The sequence below is a fragment of the Balaenoptera acutorostrata genome, chromosome 8 (genome assembly GCF_949987535.1).
Source record: "Balaenoptera acutorostrata chromosome 8, mBalAcu1.1, whole genome shotgun sequence".
Taxonomy (NCBI): domain Eukaryota; kingdom Metazoa; phylum Chordata; class Mammalia; order Artiodactyla; family Balaenopteridae; genus Balaenoptera; species Balaenoptera acutorostrata.
In genome coordinates this window covers 59,106,917-59,127,985 of record NC_080071.1, presented here as the reverse complement: position 1 = coordinate 59,127,985, position 21,069 = coordinate 59,106,917, and the positions used below count along the sequence as shown (strand labels likewise).

The 21,069-nt window shown below is 40.3% G+C and overlaps 1 protein-coding gene across 5 annotated transcripts in view; it reads right to left on the bottom strand.

The window, feature by feature from the left end:
• The window catches only part of SPATS2L (spermatogenesis associated serine rich 2 like), a 166,608-nt gene that overhangs the window by 65,093 nt on the left and 80,446 nt on the right, over positions 1-21,069 (bottom strand). For 4 of the 5 annotated variants that reach the window (XM_007190488.3, XM_057550924.1, XM_057550925.1 and 1 more), the window contains one exon: positions 19,705-19,765. The exons of the other annotated variant lie outside the window; for it this stretch is intronic. In XM_007190488.3, the coding sequence (XP_007190550.1) occupies positions 19,705-19,743 (39 nt within the window). In that variant the 5' untranslated portion in view covers positions 19,744-19,765. The remainder of the gene's footprint in view (positions 1-19,704; positions 19,766-21,069) is intronic. 5 annotated transcript variants of the gene reach the window in all.

The following is a 21,069-nucleotide window of genomic DNA, read 5'->3' as shown; positions in this document are numbered from 1 at the left end:
ACAACCTGATTAAAAAATGGGCAGAAGAACTGAATAGACATTTTTCCAAAGAGGAAATGCAGATGGCCAACAGGCACATGAAGAGATGCTTAACATCCCTAATCATCAGGGAAATGCAAGTCAAAACCACAATGACATATCACCTCACACTTGTCAGAATGGCTATCATCAAAAAGAACACAAACAACAAATGTTGGCAAGGATGTGGAGAAAGGGGAACCCTTGTACACTGTTGGTGAGAATGTAAATTGGTGCAGCCACTATGGAAAACAGTATGGAGGTTTCTCAAAAAACTAAAAACAGAATTATAATATGACCCAGTAATTCCACTCATGGGTATATATCCAAAAAAAACAAAAACACTAATTCGAAAAGAAAACATGTGCCCCAGTGTTCATAGAAGCATTTACAATTGCCAAGATATGGATACAACCTAAGTGTCCATCAGCAGATGAATGGATAAAGAAGATGTGAGATATACATATATACACACATACACATATATATATAATGGGATACTACTGAGTCATAAAAAAGAATGTGATTTTGCCATTTGTAGCAACATGCATGGACTTGGAGGGTACAATGCCAAGTGAAATAAGTAAGACAGAGAAAGACAGATACTATATGATGTCACTTATATGTGGAATCTAAAAAATACAACAAATTAGTGAATATAACAAAAAAGAAGTGGACACAGATATAGAGAACAAACTAGTGGTTACCAGTGGGAAGAGGGAAGAGGGGAAGGGCAAGATAAGAGTAGGGGATTAAGAGGTACAAACCATTACGTATAAAATAAGCTACAAGGATATACTGTACAACGTGGGGAATATAGCCAATATTTTTTTAATAATTCTAAATGCAGTATAACCTTTAAAAATTGTGACTCACTGTATTTTACACCTGTAACTTATACTGTACATCAACTATACGTCAATAAAAAATAAACATTTAAAAAATTGTTTTGATTTAACGTCAGCATTCTAATCTCCCTTTCTCTCCTCTCTCTGGGGCTTTCTATCTGGCTTGGCAGGTTTTGCCCCATTCTGCCTCAGGCCCGCCCTGCTGGCATTTTGCCTGCACTAAGCAGCAAGGCAGTGTGGCTTTCACGGACGTTGTTTGATTTCAGCTTCCCACATTAACCTACCTCCCCTGGGCCTGACTTGTCTGGTTTCAGAGCTGTTAGATTTCCTCATTCACACTGCACATTTCTTGAGCCTGTCTATGATGACTCCTTAGAAATTCTTCTTGGCTTACTGATGAGTCACTTAGACTATGTCTGAGTTTCAAAAAATGGTTCTGACAGAAGTTTTCAATCCACCTACACAGCTGTGTGATCAGTAAAGACCCAGTATTATCAAATAAACAGAAAATAACAGCTCCCTCTGCTTCTGGTCTCTCCCCTGCAAATTCACCCCAAGGCTGTCGCCAGACTACTCTTCTTCAAGTATAATCATGACTATTTCCCCACCTTCCTTAAGAGTAAAGTTAAATGTCTACAACCTGGCCTTCAAGGCCATCAACAACTGGGCACCCACTTGCTTTTCCAAGTGCCCCTCTTGCTCTGCCCTTTATACATAAGCGCAAGCCCAGTGTTGGCCCCCTACTTCTGTGTGAGCTTTGCCCTTGACCTGAGATGTGTGCACTTGCCCAAATCTTACACTCCAGCTGAAACGCCATGTGTTCCGTGAAGTCCGTCTCAACCATCCCTGCTGTAAGTCATCTCTGTCTCCTTTCAGTTCTCACAGACCTTATCAGTGGGTGTCTCCTAACCTTAGCATCTTCTACGTCACAGCCTAAGTGTCTGTGTAAGGTGTGTCTTCTAAACGGTAAGCAACATGTGGGCAAAACCCTCCTCTCAGTCATCTTTGCATTGTCACCATGCTCACCCCGAGTGACTAACAATGTGCACATAGTAGGTATTTAATAACTATCTGTTGAATGAGAGAATGCCAATTTGTACCTATACCAGGCTGCTCTTTATTTTTTGACATGTCATGCTAATATTTTTATTACTTTTCCATTAATTCATATGTGAAATTGTGCTACAGTGGGGTTTTGCTAATTGTATATAAATACGCTATAAAGCTCTCCTTCATTCTCTACCCTCTAAAACCATTTTTTTTCATTGGAGTCTAGTTGAGTTGATAACGTTGTGTTAGTTTCAGGTGTACAGCAAAGTGAATCAGTTATACATATATCCACTCTTTTTTAGATTCTTTTCCCATATATGCCATTACAGAGTATTGAGTAGAGTTCCCTGTGCTATACAGTAGGTCCTTATTCAGGCTGCTCTTTTGAGTCAAAGGAATATTCTGCCAGTGTTTGGACCATCCCATCACTCTGTATTTACCAACCACAATAACAGGCAGGTGAGTCTCTGTAGACTGTGATATGACCTAAACATTATATGGTTATGGAGAATAGACATATGTTCTTTAATTTTCAATAATAGAGATGGGAAGAATATTTATGAGACTTCTGTATAATAAGATACTCATGGTATTTTGTGGAGTTTTAAAAATACAAAATAGCATAGTAACTGCCTATCCTTCCAAAGCTCAGCCCAGCAGACAGGTGTTGGTTGAGCCTCCACGAGGTAACAGGCACTGAGGACACAAAAGGGAGCCAGCTGCAGCCCCTGCCCTAAGATGGACAATGTAGCAGTGGATCCAGAACCATCCGTACCTGAAAGCATGTAAAACGCTGTGCTGCCTCTACGAAAAAGGCTGTAGTATCACAGACAAGGGAGCAGTTAAGTTTGCCCAAGGAGGGGAGAATATAGAGGAAACAGCCAAATGTCGCAGAAGAAGCTTTGGAATTAAACAGACCTATTTTCTAATCTTGGCTCTGCTGTATGCTAGTTCTTTGACCTTGGATGAGCTGCTTAAATTGTTGAAACTTGGTTCTGTAGCTGTAAAATGAGGATATGACCTGCTAGAGTCTCAGTAAAAATGAAAAGAGATGATGCATGTAAAGTGTCTGATATAGAATTTGGCATATATTAGCTGCTCAATAAATTTTAAAAAGGAAAGGGTGGGAGCATTTACATTGGGCCATGAAGGAGAAGGGTCTCTCTAGGTATAAAGGTTGGTGTGTCTTTGAAATGGAAAGAATGTATGTCTAGAGTGTTGGCCAAGACTTATTTGGGGGAGATCCCCGATATACTTCCCCTCTTTAGAACCTTCCTCCTCAGCCTTGCTGAGCAGTCAGTGGACCCAAGACTCTTTCTCTCTTGCAAGTTGAGTGGCATCACAAGGAAACCCGTCACTAGGGTGGTTAACAGCACACGCTCCCAGACTCCCCCCACCCCACCCCCACCTCCTGCCCAAGTCTCATTCTTTCATTTATTTATTTACTAAATGCCTACTATGGTCAGGCACTGCACTAGTGCCTGGAGACAGCAGTAATAAAACAGACACAGTCACTACCAAACCTAGAGAGGAAAACAGATGTAAAATACACAAATGAAAAAAATATACAATTGCAACTCGTGCTAAGTGAGTGATATGAAGGAAGCAGAGTATAGTGACAATGATCGCAGCAGTCAGGTCTGAAAAGACAAAGTGGGCCAATCAGATTCTCTGCCTTGGCGTCTGGACTATTCCACACAAAGGGAGAGAAGCCAGAATGGAGATGAAGAGGGGCCATTTGGAGCTGCCTTACTTCCTGGCTTTCCTGCTTCTTTAACTTGTCCTGAAGTCTCATGAGTCCCTACCACATCTTTAGAGTAACCTCTTTTTCACTTGCACTAGTCGGAGAGGTTTCATTTTTCTAGAACAAGTAGCGAGTGCCTAGAGGCAACATTAGTAACTAAGGCTGAAAATAAAAGTAATAAAGCCAGATTACTAATCCAACTGGCAAAGGGGAAAAATGGGCGATTTTAAAGATAAATCCCGATAGAATGGGAATGACATTTCAGAGAAGAGAGGCCCACAAGCCTTGTTCACAGACCTCATCTAGCACTCATGTTGCCCTAATTATTTACTTATATGACTATCTGCCCCACTGGAATGTGAGTTTGTAAATGACAGGGATCATAGCTGTATATCTACAGGACCTAGAACAATGGGTGGCATTCAGTAGATGATTCATAAATGTTCAGATAGATGAATGAACAAAAGGAAGTAGGGAGTCTAGTAAGATGATCATTGAAATATTACTTTTATTTATCCAGGGTTTTTTTCCAGTGCATCTCTGTAATGCAGCTTAACATATTATATGGTAGTAAAAAGTATTCAAGCCCAAATATGTATGAAGTGCCGCCTAGGTCCCAGGCACTGCTGGTCCCAGCCTTGAGGACCTTGTAATCTTGGAGGTGAGCTTAATCTTATCCCCTACAAGAAGGACAGCAGTCAAACAGCCTGCAACCTCCTTTTTGCACCAGTGAGAACCAGAGTTATTTATGGGTTGCCGTTCCTGCAGCTCTGAAAGGAATTTTATAATCAGCTTTGGTCACATTTCTCAAATGCTGAGCCGTTCAGAGATGCCTTAAAAACAGCTCATGTGTGTACGTTTCGCTTCGCTTGCTGGGCCACTAATATTATCTACACTCTAATGAAGGCAGTTCGCCTATGAATCTTCTTGGGGAAGAAAATATTCTTTGCAGACCAGTACCTTTGCATCATGGATAATTCTATAATTTAATTGCCTTTTCTAACATCTACTTTCTGCCAGTAAAAAATATGCAAGAAGTCTTGTCATGTTCTACTTGGCTGGCTTCTGGGGAATTAACACCAGGCATATAAATCAAAATTAACTTTTTTTTTTTGGCAGGAAACCAGGATTAGAAGGAATAATGAAGATTTGAAGGTGGAAAAAAAATGCAGTTTTCACAGAATCGTGGGAAGTTTAAAGTTGAGAGAAACTTACAGATAGTCAAGTAGAGTGGCTCCTCAAACTTTAAAGTATATTCACCTGGGGATCTGATTAGAATGCAGATTCTGATTCAGAGGCTTGGGGTGGAGCCCGAGAGTGCATTTCTAATAAGTTACCAGGTGATGGAGACGTTGCTTGTCCAAGGATGTGGTGACAGAATAATAGCCCCCAAAGCCAACCACCCCCTAATCCCCAGGAACCTGTGAATATGTTAGGCTACTGGCAAATTAAGGCTGCAGATAGAATTAAGGTTGTTAATCAAATCACCTTGAGAAGGGGAGATTATCTGGATTATCTCAGTGGACCCAATATAATCATGAGGGTCCTTATAAGTAGAAGGAGGAAGAAGAGAGTGTCCGACTGACTCACTGTGAGAAAGACCTGACCAGCCATTGCTGGGTTTGAAGATGAAAGGGGGCCATGAGCCAAGAAATGCAGGCAGCTTCTAGAAGCTGAAAAAGGCAAGAAAACGAATTCTCCCCTAGAGCCTCCAGAAAGGAATGTGACCCTGCTGACACCTTGGTTTTAGCCCAATGAGACCCATTCAGACTTCTGATCTCCATAACTGTAAGACAGTAAATTTGTGGTATATTAAGCCACTACGTTTGTGGCGATTTGTAATAGCAGATCCCATTTGTCACAGCAATGGGAAAATACTACAACAGGCCACACATTGAGGAACAAAGTCTACTTTCTTCTTCCTCCTAATATGGAGCCATCTTTCCCTGTCTCAACAACTATCCTCTTTTTAAAAAAATATACCTTCCAGAGTGCGGCTCTCCCTCCCCCAACTCTCCCTGACACACACATTTTGAGGGAATTCTAACCATTCATTCAAAGCCAGATTTCATGATAGAAAGTGAGATGAATCTGTGAGATGAATCTGACACAGTGTTTGCCCTCAAGGAGCTGACAAAACCATAGGAAAATAAGGCAACGTCATAAATAACAACTAACTCAAGGTCATTCTGACAACAAAATCCTCTCTGAGTCTCACCTGTTCTCTATTTTTTCTTTCACTACCCTGGACAGGTTCCCTTTGCCTTTCACCTGGACTCTGGAAAAAGCCTTCTAATTGGACTCTCTGGCTTGGTTTCTGCTCTCTCCAATCCATCTTAAAACAATCATCACACAATTCATCTCCACAAAGTGACTGAGTGTGTTGACTGATGGGAGAATGGAGCTGGCAGTGAGAAAGAATTTGAAGAGAGGAAAGACAGGAGATAATTTATGAAACAAAGTCCCAGAGGAAATGAAAGAAAATGGTATCAAAATCCATGTGGAAAAGTAAGCTTTGGAAGGGAAGGCAGATTCTTTCTCTTTCTCAGAATTCTGAGGAAGGAAGAAAGGAGAGAAAGGTAGAGTGAAGATAGAGAAGAAATTTGAGATCGTGAGGAGGAAAATTGAAGGAAGGTATTTCCTCTGAGTGAGAGTTTTAGAGTTTGCCTTAGGGCTAAAATGTGGAAAAAGGTTTAGAGCTGCCTTATGAGAATGTGATAGGAAATGGCCTAGATGAATGAAAGAGGGCCGAGCTGGAATGAAGGGCCACTAATGCCGGATGGCATGGATTTGTCATGGAGCCAACTGGTGTGGCTTTCCTCAACAAGCCAGAGGTAGAAGCAGACAAAAGGAATGATCCAAGGTTATGAACTCTAAGAAACATTGTGGTAGATCTTAGGACTCGGGGATACGGCGGCTGAGAATCATAAGGTAGATGATCAAGGCATCTGTGGGCAATGAAGGGGGATGATGAATTGGGAGACTAGGGAGAGACTAAGGGACAAGAGATCCTGTTGAGAACACAGAGCAGATGCTCAACAGAACGAGAGGATAAGAGAGGTCAATGATAAGAATGTGGCCAGAGAGGGGATGTTAGATGTTGCCAGTCCTTGGTCCTGGTTCTGCCTTCTGGTGTAATCTTTTCCCTAAAGACCAGCCCTTCATTTTTTGTTTTTTTCAAGGAACGAATGTGTTCCTCAGAATTCCATCTCCTACGGAGTAAAGTTATGCTCTTCTGTTTTTCATAAGCTGTGCTTCCCAAGCTTTCACCACCCTGGTCGAGCTCCTCTGAGTGCATCCTGGTGAAATGTGGTCCTATAAATGAAGTACATTGTTCCAGAGGTGTTTGGATCAGAGCAGAGGATTGTGGGACCTGCACCTGTCTTGGTGGGGCCCTACTTACCATTAAAGGAATCTAAGATGGCATTAGCACTTTCAGGGCCCTCATCAATTACCGGTTCAAACAGAGCTTACTATGTTAGTAACACACCCTGGGTTGTTTCTGTGACAAGAGTCCCCCATCCTATACTTGTATAGTGACTAGAATGCAATGGTAGGATATTGCATTCACCTTTATTAAATTTCAGTCTGTAAGTTCTGACCCATCACTCCAGCCAGCTGTTAGCTTTTAGAACCTTGCTTTCTGCCATCAAAAACAGGGAATGCATTAGCCATTCCTTCCAATTTTATATCATTTAAAACATTAGTTGCCATCATTGGTATCTTATCCAAATTGTTGATCTGAATTTAGATGGGCCAGAGCCAAGTACAGAGGCCAGAGTATCACCACAAGAACTTCCCTCAGAGTTGATACTGCTCTCTTAATCCACATTCACTTGTTTATTCATTCATTCAGTCAGTCACAATGAACAGACTATGCTAGAGGCTGGAGTGTAGCAGTGACAGATACATTCCCTGACCTGCTTTGGAGCTTATAGTCTAAGAAGGCAGATGTTTGATGAGTGTTACAGAAGGGGAGGTAAAGATGAGTTGGGCACCTGTAACAGGGGGACCTATCCTAACCCAGAGAATCAGGGAAGCCCCATCTGAGGACGGAAGTTTGTTTACACTGAGAATGAAGGGTAATAAGACCAAGCCAGGAGAGGGAAAGGGGAGAGGAGATGGAATATTCCAGGAAGAGTATACAGCATCTACTCACGGACAGGACTGAGTGACTGGAAGCACGTTCAAAGGAATGAAGACCCAGGACTGTTGGAGCATTACACGTTAGAAGGAATGGGATTTCAGATGAAGCTCTATCAAAAAGGCATGAGGCAAAGTGTGCAAGGCTCTGCAAGCCATCTTATGATTCTGTGCCTTATCCTAAAGGTAGCCATTGGAGGGACCTACTCAGAGGAGGAGTGTGGTATTTGCGTATTTAAGAAGATCACTGTGGTTTCTATGTGGATGAGTTGGAGGAGAGCGAATGGATGCCAGTTAGGATTCTAATACAGTATCGAGGGGAGAGAAAGTAGACCAAGATGGAGCAGTGGAGAGAATGACTCACAAATTACTTGGGGGGAAGTGACTGATTTGTGTTGCGAGGAATGAGGAAGACGGAAGATGAAGGAATCTGGATGACTCCCGGGTGTCTGGCTTGAGCATTTTTGTCGATAGCGGTGTCATTTCCTGAGAAAAGAAGTAGTGGTGAAAATGGAACCTTCTGCTTGAGGGGGCTGGGAGGCATCCATGTCCAGACACCTAGAGAACAGTCGAATCTATGAATCTGCAGCTCCAAGGACGAACTGAGCCAGGGATACAGATTTGGGCATTGTCAGCATCTAACAGTGGTTCTCAGCCCTGGCTGCAAACTGGAAGTCACCTGGTGAGTTTTAAAATGTACCTACATCCGGGTCCCACCTCAAACAATTAAATATGGGCCTGGACATTCACTATTTTTTAAAGTTTGCCTAGTGGTTCTAATGCCCACTCTGAATTGAAGACCACGAGTGAGAGATATAAGGGAAGGCTTGGAAGCTAAGGGATAGTGTGGAAAGAAGAGAAAAGAAGGTGGCTACTAGGACAGACCTCTTTTTAGGTATAACTGCTCACCTATTAACTAATTTACCTGCATGTAAACATCCACGCCTCTGTATTATTTAGGCAACATCGTCATTTAAAAAATATCAGTTCTAGTTTGAACAGTTTTGATTTTTGAGAGGGTATTTCAGTTATTTATTGCTGCATAACAAGTCACCCCAAAAGTCTGTGGCTTAAAACAACAATCAATTGTAATTTTTCAACGTTTCTGTGGGTCAGGAGTTCAAGAGGAGTTCGGCTGAGTGGGTCTACCTTGGGGTCTTTCATGCAGACAGAGAGAGCAGTTGGTATACTGGGGGGGGAGGTGCAGCTGAGGTCTGGCTGGCCATCTCTCTCTTCATGTACTATTCTCAGGTCTTCTCTATGTGGTCCTTATGGGCTAGTCTGGGCTTCCTCAAAGCATGGTGGCCTGAGAACAGTCAGATTGTTTACATGGCTGCCCAGAGTTCCAACACAAGTGTCCCAACTAGTGAAGAAGAAGCTCAATCACCCACTATGAAAGCCACAGAGAGTCACTTCCTTCCACTATCCCGGTCAACCAGTTCCAAAAGCCTACCCAATGTTAAGGGGAGGGGCTCAGACCCCACCTCTTAATGGGGGAGATATTTTATAGCCATTGAAGAATGGCTCAAAGGGTTAAAGCAACAACAACCCAGGCTTCTTTCCATCAATTCAGAGTGTATACTTTCTCAAGTCACTGAGCATTTGAGGGCAGAAAAAAAAGCAAATTAATGTAACAGTTACACTACTAAATGAAAATTGATAGCTTAAAGAAGTTATATAACTTCTCTAATTCCTAGAAATAAGCCCGATAAATTGATTTGTTGAGTATCTGATACTTAAATGAATGTTTCTCCTATGTAAAGAACTAGTAAAATTAAAATCAGATACAGTGTCTTAAATGTTTTAATTTAGTCCATGACACATTTTTCATATCAGAATTCTCATCTTTAATCTGGCACATGTAGGTTTGACGTATATCTCAAATGGTTGCTATTAGTAGCAGCTGCCCTGCTAATCTATATTGAGACAAGCAATGGATTTAATACACATTTCATTCACTTAGCTACTATCATGTATTCAGTGTATACCTGCACATTCTCCATAACTGTGCTTTATTCTTCTTCATATTTTCCCAGAACTACCAGTTAGACCTGCACATAATTTTGAAAAGGGTGAGCCTCTGAGTCCATTGGAAGTCTATTTTCAGCCAGCCTTTTATACCCACACAGTATTAGGACTTAGGTAAATGTTCTGTTGAGCTATTTTCTCTGATGAAATCCATATCTGGATTTATTAGTGAAGACAAAAAGAAAAAGGGAATTTTATTTTTACAAGGCATTTTGTTTTTGACATTTTAATCAGAATAGTAAGATATTTTTAATTTATCTTCTGCTTCTAACTTAGAATATTCAGTAAAAATATTTCCTCACTTACTTTGGAACTTAAGGTGTTCACTTGAGGGGGGAAGCTAATTATTGACATCTGCTCTCCCTGTGGGTTTTTTCCCCCTGCTCATTCACAGAACTCTTCAGATACAGAGTACCATGAAGGTACAAGTCACTATTACCCTTTAATCAATATCAAATAAGGGAGTTAGTTACCTCTTAGTCAATACCAGAACAAAGGAGTTTGGTTAATCTCTAAATTATACCAATCTTGGGTATTTCTTCACTGTGGCATGAAGGAAGGAGGCCATCTCACCACCATGGAAACCAGGAACATGCTCTCTCCTTAGGGGAAGTGTTGTTGTTCACCCACATACCATTTTTTTATTTTAACAGGTCTGACCAATTTAAAAAAGCATGGTGATTTAAACATCAGTAAACATTATGATCTGTTTGACCAGATCTTGTTTTCCCAATGATTTTATGAGCTTGTTTGCTTTTTCTCTAAAGGCAGTAAAAAGGGTTAAAACTAGTTTGTGGATTCAGCCTTAGCTGAATAGCTACAATTACAATTTGAGCCAATAAAAACATCAAACAAGCATGAACAAATGTCCATCATGGATGAGTAGGTAAAGAAAATGTGGTATATACATACAATGGAATACTATTCAGCCTTAAAAAGAAGGAAATCCTCTCACATGCAACAACACAGATAAACCTTGAGGACATTATGCTAAGTGAAATAAGCCAGACACAGGACAAATACTGCATGATTCCCCTTATATGAGGTATCTAACATAGTCAAACTCACAGAAGCAGAGAATAAGAACAGTGGTTGTCAGGGGCTGGGGTAAAAGGAAATGGGGAGTTGTTGTTTAATGGTATAAAGTTTCAGTCATGCAGTTTAATTAAGTTCTAGACATCTGCTGGGCAACACTGTGCTAGAGTTAACAACACCACAGTGAACACTTAAAGAGAATAATCTCCTGTTAAACACTCTTACCACAATTACAAAAAGAAAAATGTTAACTTTAAAGTATATCATTGCTCCTCAATCATCATTTCAGTACATTTTTGTTGATAGTTATCTTCAAGAACTGAGCAGCAGAGTTCTGAAGGGTCTGTACACAGGGAGGCATCAGAAATGACATACCAGTGAACCATAAATGTACCTTATAAATAGTTTAATCAAAATTTTTTTTTTTTAAACAAGGAACTGAGTATGGAGAGGTTGTGTACCACATTCAAATTGAGGCAGTTGATTTGTATCAGGACTAAGGCTGCCCCCAGGTTCTCTGATCCGTGGTACAGTCGCCTTTTCAGTCTTTTATGGGGCCTGTGAGGTGGAAAAGACCATGGATTCATCCAATATTAGAGCTGGAAAGGATTCTGGAGATCTTCTACATAAAGGAGACCCCTCATTTGGCAGATAAGGAAACTGAAGCCCGGTGAGGTTCCACAATGTACCAAAGGACACACAGTTTTTCAGTAAAATTAATGCGTCCCTTTGTTTCCTTAAATGTGGTTAGAAATAGAGTACACTTCTGATAGAAAATAAGATTCCTAAATTATCCTTTGCCCTAGAAGTTAAGACGACCCCCTATACTAGTGGCAGTATGGCTCATCTTGCTAAGGGAAGGGAAATTCTAGAGTTTGTATTTTAATTTATTAATTAACAGAGGTTCTTGAAATTTTTATTAAAAATTTTAAAAATCTCATGCTTTTCTCTTAGATGATTGAATTCCAAAATAGATACTTCAATTTCCTTTTTAAACATAAAATTTTGTTATACTCTCAAATATTGTGGTGGCACAGAAATCTCCCTCTGTGGGAAACAGAGTTGACTGACAGCCTAGCTACCACTCCTCTGGGTCCACCCAAGCCACACTCCACCCAGGATGTACCCAGTCAATGGCTCAGGTAGGCGGTGCTAGTGAAAGCTCATTTCTGAGGGATATGGGAGTTCCCCAGCCGGGGAATGAAGACTCCCCATTGACCTGCACGAACCTTCTTAGAACTGCACTGCCCAGGGAGACTCTTCTTACCCAATTTTTTTTCCTTCTCCTTCTTCTTTCAACTATGGCAGACCTGCATGCTTGGCAGTCTGTAGACTCTCCCTGCCTGCACATCCTTCCTCCCCTTTCTCTTTTACAAGCACCTGCCTCCACTGCTTCCCACCCCCAAGGCACCTCTTAATCATCTAATCCCACCTTGGCCTCTGCTCTTGGAGACTCAAAAGAACACAAATATGCTTTTTCTAATTACTCCCGTCTTTTCCCTACTGACATTCTAATGCTTGTCCCGACACAGGGAGGCACGCTCATTTCCTTCTCCTTTCTTCCTACTGGCTGAGAATCACCATTATAGAATCTTGGCTCAGTTATTTGACTAAATATTGATTAACAAGTATTTTGGGGACATAAATTCTATGATATTACTATTATAGGAGCTATTGAGTACACAAATAAATTAAAAATCCATTTGTGCTTATAAGGAGCTTGTAATCAAGTTGTGGATAAATCACAGAGAAAAAGTGGTTTTAATAATAATAATAATAATAATACAAGCAGTATACTGTTAAGTGGTGACTCAATCAATCTACCTAACTACCTATCTAATCCATCTGGACAGATTTTTAATGCTCAAGGTCAGAAGAGAAGAAACCATTGCAGCTTTATCATTTTTTTTTAAATTTGTAAAAATTGGATAATTTAATGTGAAGGATCATTGTGAAAAATAACTAGAATATTGGTAAAGTACACATAAATTCCAAGGGATTGCCAACAGAGGTAACTTTTTTCCTGTCGCCACAGGTTTTGATTTTGACATGCTCTTGTATTGTTTAGCATTAACCCTCTACCTTGTATGTAACTCTCAGCCAGAGTGCAAAAGGGGCTATGATGAAAGGGTGGAAGCAGGGGGGGGTTGGAGGGCAGGAGAAGCAGAACAGAAACACTGTGAATTCCGATTGTGTAGCTTGGGAAGAAAAACAATGTGATGCTAATCCTACAATAGTAAATTTCTTCTTATCTGCAGAAACTGATGCTGACATTTCCATTTATTCATTCAGTTCCTTTAGACTCCTTGTCAGATCTCTTCTAGTTGCCAAGCAACAATAACAGCAGTTCTGTACATAAGCATTAGGCAATAACTATTGTCAACATTTCTCCGTTCTTTGAAAGGGAAATTTAATGACCCTTTCCTATGAGAAAATGATGACAAGAACCTATTCATGGTGAAACCTAAAAGCTGTGTGTGTGGTTTGTGTTTTTGCTGTTTGAATCCAAGGGCTGGGCTAAACTGACCTAAACACTCGTACAGAATTATGAAATTCAGATTCGCTCCAAAGCTTGCATGGTTTGGTCTTTAAAAACAACTGCATATCATTAAAACTTGTCCCACATCCCATAAAATGAGTTCACTATTAAATGGAGTTAATATTTTAAAGATGCTTGATGATGGGTTTCTTTTGTACTTTCTCTGATCCTGTTAAAAATCTCTTTCATCAAACTCTTGGGTTTTTCTGACAGTACTCCCCCACACAAAGATTTGAACCATATTTTGGTACTTTATAAAACATGTCAAGACAGTTACAGGAAAAAATAAAATAAAATGGGACATCTGTCCACCTGTTGAGGACAGACTCCAGGACACAGAGTCTATGTCAGTCACCTGCACAAATGTTGAGATGGCCCCTCCCTGTTCCCACTGTGGACAAAAGGCTCCTCTCCCCCTGTCTAGTCCTCCTCCTCCATTTTAATGAGTCTATATGATTATTGTTTACAACCCAATTTACCTCCATAACTTTAACAGCTCAAAAAGCTATTCATAATAAGTGGCACATTGCAGCGAGGATATTATAGACTAAGTGATTCCCCATTTCCATATCATCATATTTTCTAATCCCACTTATTTTTTGTGAGGCTCAGCAATAGCTATAAAAGTTTGAGAAAGTCAAGTCCAGTTTTATGTTCTTTTTCTCATGTGGGCTTTTTATTGTGTTTTCTTTCTAATCTCAGTTCTATGTGAATTTATGTTTTGAGTTACTAACAAAAACATTAACTCAGGCTCCTTTTCCATTTTTTAATTGTAAAATACACAGATGAGCTCCCCCAGATCCTTTACAGTTTATAGGATTAAGAGCTCATAAAGCAGCTCTACTTTTATTACTGTATTTGATGATTTTGTCAGGTAGGTTTTGTTTTCATGTCCAATCTACAGATTAGAAAACTGAGGCCCAGAAAAGTTAAGTGACTTGCTCTAGGCTGCTCAACTAGTAATCAGGGAGCTACTTATCTCTGCTACTGTCTCCAAACTCCAAGCTCCTTCCATGACTTTACCTTGCTGGAGATCACTTCCCAAGCATACTTGGTTCCCTACAGTGGCTTAAGGATCACTTTTTGTTGGAATTAGTTATCAGACCATAACTAGACATTCAGCAAATATTATTTTGTAACTCCATTTGTAATCCCGTTTTACAAACCAGGATCCCCTTGGCTTTCCATCACCAAATTGTACTGTTGAATTGTATTCTATTTAAACTGAATTATAATAATGCATGAAAATATCTGACTGAAAATGTTATTTTGTGCATACCAGTTCCAATAATTCTTTCTTACTCAGTTGAGAATTACATCTAAAACTTTATAAGTCAATTTAGCTTGGTACCCTAGTGCTTCACATGAGAATAATGTAATAGTCACTACTGCGCCCTATCCTTAACTCATCTATGAGGTTCTAGTGTTAAATTTCTTAAAAAAAAAAACACGTTACTTAGAAAGGAGCTGTAGAAATTGAATTGGCCCTAAATATAGGATCCCTGATTAGCCTGAAGATTTTGTTCTGGTATCTTTCCTTAATAAAATGAGATATGGAGATTTTTGTCTTTTTTTTTTTGGAGGGGGTACAGTGGGATATGACTGGTTACTCACCAAAGGACCTCATCTGTTATTGGCAAAACCTACCTGAGACCACCAGTATTTGATAACCATCTCATAAAGATGCTGCTTTTCTGCAGAACCACAGGTAGTCAACCTAAGTAACCTAAGCTTGTTTTTAGAAGCAATTTAAAACTTGCTTTATTTAATAGCAAAGAGAGTACTAAAATGAGATGACACTTCCATTAACCTACATTTCAGTTTTCAAGAAGGCTTGAGGTTTTGCAAAATATCATGAATGGGAAATTTGTCCCTAAAGAACGTAACGATTCAAGCAGGCGTGTTCATTCATTCATTATCCATTCATTTATCTAACTCGAACTGGGGTCAACTAGGTGTCAAACCCAAGAGTACGAAGATGAGAAAGGCCCAGTGCCTGCCCCCAAGGAGCACACAATCTCCCTTGGGGAGACAGACCCCTAACCATCATGGTATGGAGGCAGAAGGCAGAGAGCCTCACTGAAGCACAAAGGAGAACAGAGGAAGGGCCAATAATTCAGGAGGGGCAGGAGGGCAGAGAAAGGAGCCATCTGAAAGACTTCCTAAAAGGGAGGTGAGTGAGGGTCTGGTCCCCGTGGAGGATGTCCCAGAGAGAGGAAACTACCTTTGCAAAGGTCTGGAAGCAGAAACATTCATGGTCAGGACGGCTGTGTTGAAGGAAGAGTAGAGAAGTGGCTACTGATAAAGGTGGAAATGTAAACAGGGTGAGCTCACACAGAGGATGGATGTCACACTCCTAAGGAGATCAAACTTTGACTTCAAGGATATTTCCAATTTAAATCCTTTCAGTTATATAGTCCAATAATATAGAGATACTTTAAAAGAGGCACAAAGAGTATCAACTGTCAATTTCAGCTGTCTTGGATATGAGACCTTAAGTTAGGCTGCATGAGGACAGAAATGATTCTCTCACCAAAGCACCTCTTCCTTTCCAATTCATCCAATAGTGGACCCACTAGAGATAACTGATGAACTCACTTCACTGCAAGACTTTTACTAAGTATTTAATTTCCCACAGTGCTTGACTGGCTAGTGTATAAAAACACCACACGGATCTGTTCTCACATCTCTAAAAGCTTATAATTTATAACTTAAGACATAACAGTTATTATTCTTAATTTTCAGAACTAAAATGTCATTGCTGTGTGACAGATTGGGAAACAAACTAATCATAAAAAGGCCATAAAAGCTAATCACTAAAGGAAATAAAAGTACGAAAGTAAAGCAATGTAAAATTACAAATGATCAGAATTTTCCGTTGTTTATTATGATTTATTTTATTGAGCTGAGAAATCTATTAACCTTTTGATACGGGAAGATGGAATTTACTAACTGAGTTAGAGGAGCTTTACTTCCATTGTCATGCAGATGGATAATATTTACAACTTAAACATCACCCTCTTTCAAAACGATGCCAACATTTTGATAAGTTACTGAAGTGCAATGGCAGAAACACCATCTCCTGTTACTCTCCCTACGTGTATGTGACACTGGTCACGACAAGTGGATGAATGTGGAGCCTGAGCCCATGCACGGAGCATTCACCCTGAACCTCTGTGGTCTGTGAGATCACGGATCGGACTCCTTCCCCATTTTGGCTCGAGGCCACCTCTGTTTTGAATAAGACACTCTTATCTGCTGAGCCTACCATACTGGTCTGTCCACTGGCCATGTTTTGCAGGGAATCAATTACTATGACTCTGATTCTTTCAAGTGCTTTTCCTTCCCATAACCCAGCTTTAGCAGCTGTTCAACCCATCCATCAACAGATATTTGGAAAGGGGCCAATATATGGTCAGCACTGTGGTGCCGGACCCAGCTTCTCAAACTGGGAACACATAGTCTCACCCGAGTGTATGACTGTGAGCCACAGAGAATATGAAGCCGCAACGTAAAAGGGCCCAGACTTCTGCTACTGTTTGCTCAATGGTCAATAAGCGAAAACAGTTCTGTATTAATATAATATATGGAATATATTTCAGAATACAATGGATAAAAAAATTGCATCCAGGGCTTCCCTGGTGGCGCAGTGGTTGAGAATCTGCCTGCTAATGCAGGGGACGCGGGTTCGAGCCCTGGTCTGGGAAGATCCCACATGCCACGGAGCAACTAGGCCCGTGAGCCCCAATTACTGAGCCTGCGCGTCTGGAGCCTGTGCTCCGCAACAAGAGAGGCCGCGATAATGAGAGGCCCGCGCACCGCGATGAAGAGTGGCCCCCACTTGCCGCAACTAGAGAAAGCCCTCGCACAGAAACGAAGACCCAACACAGCCATAAATAAATAAATAATTAAATAAATAAACCCAAAGTTTAAAAAAAAAAAATTGCATCCATTTTTAAGATCACACAGAAGACTCCAAAGAAATTATATGTGGAAGTTGGTTTTGACCATGTCCCAAAGTAGCAAGTTTGTTCTTCTGAGCCCTGGGGTTATTTTGGTGGAAAACTCTGGGAAGCAGTAATACAGTGGAAAGAGCGTGAGCTTTAGAACCAGACAGAGCTGAGTTTGAATCCTTGCTCTTTCATATTCCCTGAGAGTCTGACTTTGACCAAATCACTTTATCTCAAGCCTCTGTGTCCTCATCAAACAGAAAAGTTATTTAATATGAAGATCTATAAAATAAGTAGTACAGCAGCTGGCAAAGCTGGGGGAGGTTTTAAAAATATACCATACCAAGCCATGTTCCTGCTTAATTCCTTTCAACGGCTTCTTTTGCCCTTTGAATAAAACCCTACATGTTTTTGTCTCAACTTCTACACCTTTTGGGGCACAGACCCCCTTTGGCAGTCTGGTGAAGCCTCGGGGGTCCCTCTCAGAATAATGTTTAAATAAAACATACATGATTACAGAGGAAACCACTCATATTGAAATAACATTAAAATATTAATAAAAAATTTTATGCTACAGTAACGTACGTGCTTCTCTGTCAACATCAAATAACACAATATAGCGGCAGGTTCTGTAATTACAGTAATTGTGAAGTAGTGATGAACAAACAGCTTTTCAGGATATCTGCAACAAATGTAATTTGATATGAAGACACCTATGATTTCTAGTTGTGAAAGTCATAGGTACTCCCGCTACTCCTATGGGTTGTTTTTCTCCCTTGCCTATATTCATGATGGAAGGAAATGCTAAATTTCATTTAGATATGAGTAAAGATGAAAATTCATTTTTTTTTTTCATCTAACTTTGTGAAACCCTGGCTTCCACCCCTGGATGCTGTGGAGGTTGAGGAAACAGGTGAAGAGTCAGTATTCTACCAATTCTGGCGGCTGGCGTACTCTCTGCCCTCATCTCCCATCACCATCCCTCTGCCTACCACACCCTGGCCACACCGGCCACTCAACCACTTGCTCTCCAAACACGATGAACTTTAGTCTTCCTCAGGCACCTGCTTCTGCTTATCTACCTGGAATGTTCTGTCCTTGGATCACTGCATGGTGTTTCTTTCCTGTTTTCTCTGTCTCAGCTCAAATATCACCTCCTCTGAGAGGACTGCCCTGACCAACCCCATCTAAAGTAGCCACCTGCCCGTGCCACCCTGCTGTATTTTCCTCATCGTAGACATCACTGTATGAAATGATCGTGTTCATTTATACGTTCTTGTGTTTACTTTCTGTTTCCCTGCCTTAAAAAACAAGCTCCACGGGAGCAGGAAGCTCATCTACACGCTCAGTGCCGCATCGTCAGCATCCAGAACAGTGTTTGGGACGAAACAGGAGTCTGATACATCTTGGCTAAAGGAAAGAAAAATTACTGAGGGTTCCAGTAATGTTACTTCTCTCATCCTTCACTCAGGGTTTTAGGCACCGTGGGGATACAAAGAGATGAAAGACAAACTCCGGCCCTCAAGCAGTTAGCCTAATGGAGGCGGGAGGTGTCCCTGTGGAAGGCTGGAGGGAGTTCCAGGTGAGGCTCTGCTGTGCGACCATGGACAAACCCCTTCTAGGGCCTCAGCTCCCCTGGTGCCAGATGAATGGTTTGGACAAATTTAACTCCCTGGTCTCATGGGATCTACAGTGTATGATCATTTAAGAGCTAACAGTGCAAGGGAGCATATACGGCAAGGGAGGGGTTTTGACCGTAAGCGGAGAAAATTCACAGGGGAGGACAAGACTTGGAAGGGTTCTGAAGTACAATCAGCCTCCAACAAATAATGAGGAGGGGGGATTTTCAGAGTCATGAACCCTCAGCGTTGAAAGAAACTGTAAAGGCTACCCAGCACGACCACTAGGGAATGCTTTGGATATCTCTACGAGGCTGTTTCTGGAGATGTAGCATAATACCCCCACTCTTAGATGGAGCCCAGCATGGTGGTTAAGAGTATGAACTGTAGAATGGCACTGCTGGGTTCAAATCCCAGCTCTGTTGCTTCCTAGCTATGTGACCTCAGGCAAAGTACTTACCTTCTCTGTGTCTCAATTCCATCCTCTGTAAAATGAAAATAACTACATGGCGTTATAGTCAAGACTAAATGAGAAAATGAATATAATATGCGGAACACCCATTTAGTAAATGCTACTTAGGATTCTGTGGAATGGTTTTCTCGTGTGTCAAGCTTATTATGTAGTCTCCCAAACCATTTTTCCCTTCTTCCATTATAACTGAGTTTTTACTAGCTAGAGACTACAGTATCCAGTTTGGATACTGCAAGCCAATATATAACTATATCTTACCTTTTCCTTGACATTCACATGAGTATTGAGCTCAGCCATCTTGCTTCTAGTGGAATAAGCCCTACCAAGAAGGGAAAAAAAAAATGATTACCTTTAAAGTTTTAAAATTGATTTCTCAATGTGTTATTTTTATGCTCTCTTCCACTATAGTAAACAATTTCATTCAGCCATAATCATAAATACCAATTTAGAATATAAAAATACTTTCAAGCTAAGCACTTGTCTTAGATATGCTCTAAAAGCATGTTATGATAACTCCAGACAACAATGTAAAATATTTTATTCATACTGTACCAACATGGAAAATGACAAACACAGATGGGTATGCACCTAAACTGTGTTTCTTATTATGTAAAAGAAAGGTGGTCAAAAGCGGTGAGAGGAGGAAAAGTGTACCTATTTTAACTAAGCATTGTCATCACAATCTTTACTGTTTCAATGTTTTTATTAGTCTCTAGTCAATATAGCAAACATTGATTGAGTCTTTCCTGCATGTATGTAACTACACCAAAACACTCCAGGAAGAAACAAGAGAAATGGCTCCAGATTAAAACATAAGAAACACATAATAGTTTTTAAACTTGTGTTTTCACTTATCAATATATGAACATTCTTCCAGATCAACACATATATACCTGTATCATATTTTTAATGACCATAAATTCATGATCTGTAGTCTCAAATGTACTCTTAAAACTGCCCATAACCCTTCTGTTTTCCTAAATTCTTTAGGTTTTTGGCCTTTGGTGTCCAATCTTCTTTGAAAAGTAGCCCACTATGAGAAGATCTGTATTCTTAATATCAAGCTGTGGTGTTTTTCTTCTTCTCATCTGGTCTAAATCTTTTACCATTATTATAGAACCTACACCTTAAGTCTTTAATAGTTTCAATCTCTTTTTGAAATAGAGCATAAATGACTTACAATGGGCAAACAGATTGGTTCAGAAGTTAGCAGCTAGACAGGCCGAGATATCAATATATTACCTATTTGCATGTTTAATGCTTTTTGTCAATCAAGAACCACTGAAACTCTTTCTTATATCCTTTTTGACTTTGGCTACAAAGAGTGTATCTAGAATTGATACATTTCAGGGATAACTTGCAAAAATTCTCTGATTTCTCCCCACCGTTTTCTTTTAAGCCTAGGTCTTAAATAAAGCATAAATTCAGATCCATTACCTTTTGTTGATTTAGGATGACAGCTTGGCAATATGTAATCTTAACTCTATTACCACTCAAATAGGAGTCCATATACTATTATCTACTATATTATTAAATATTAGAAACAGTACAATTTTATTTTTACAAGTTTCCAAATGACATTGCCACTGATACATGCATTTGGGCACGGTGACAGGGGAGACC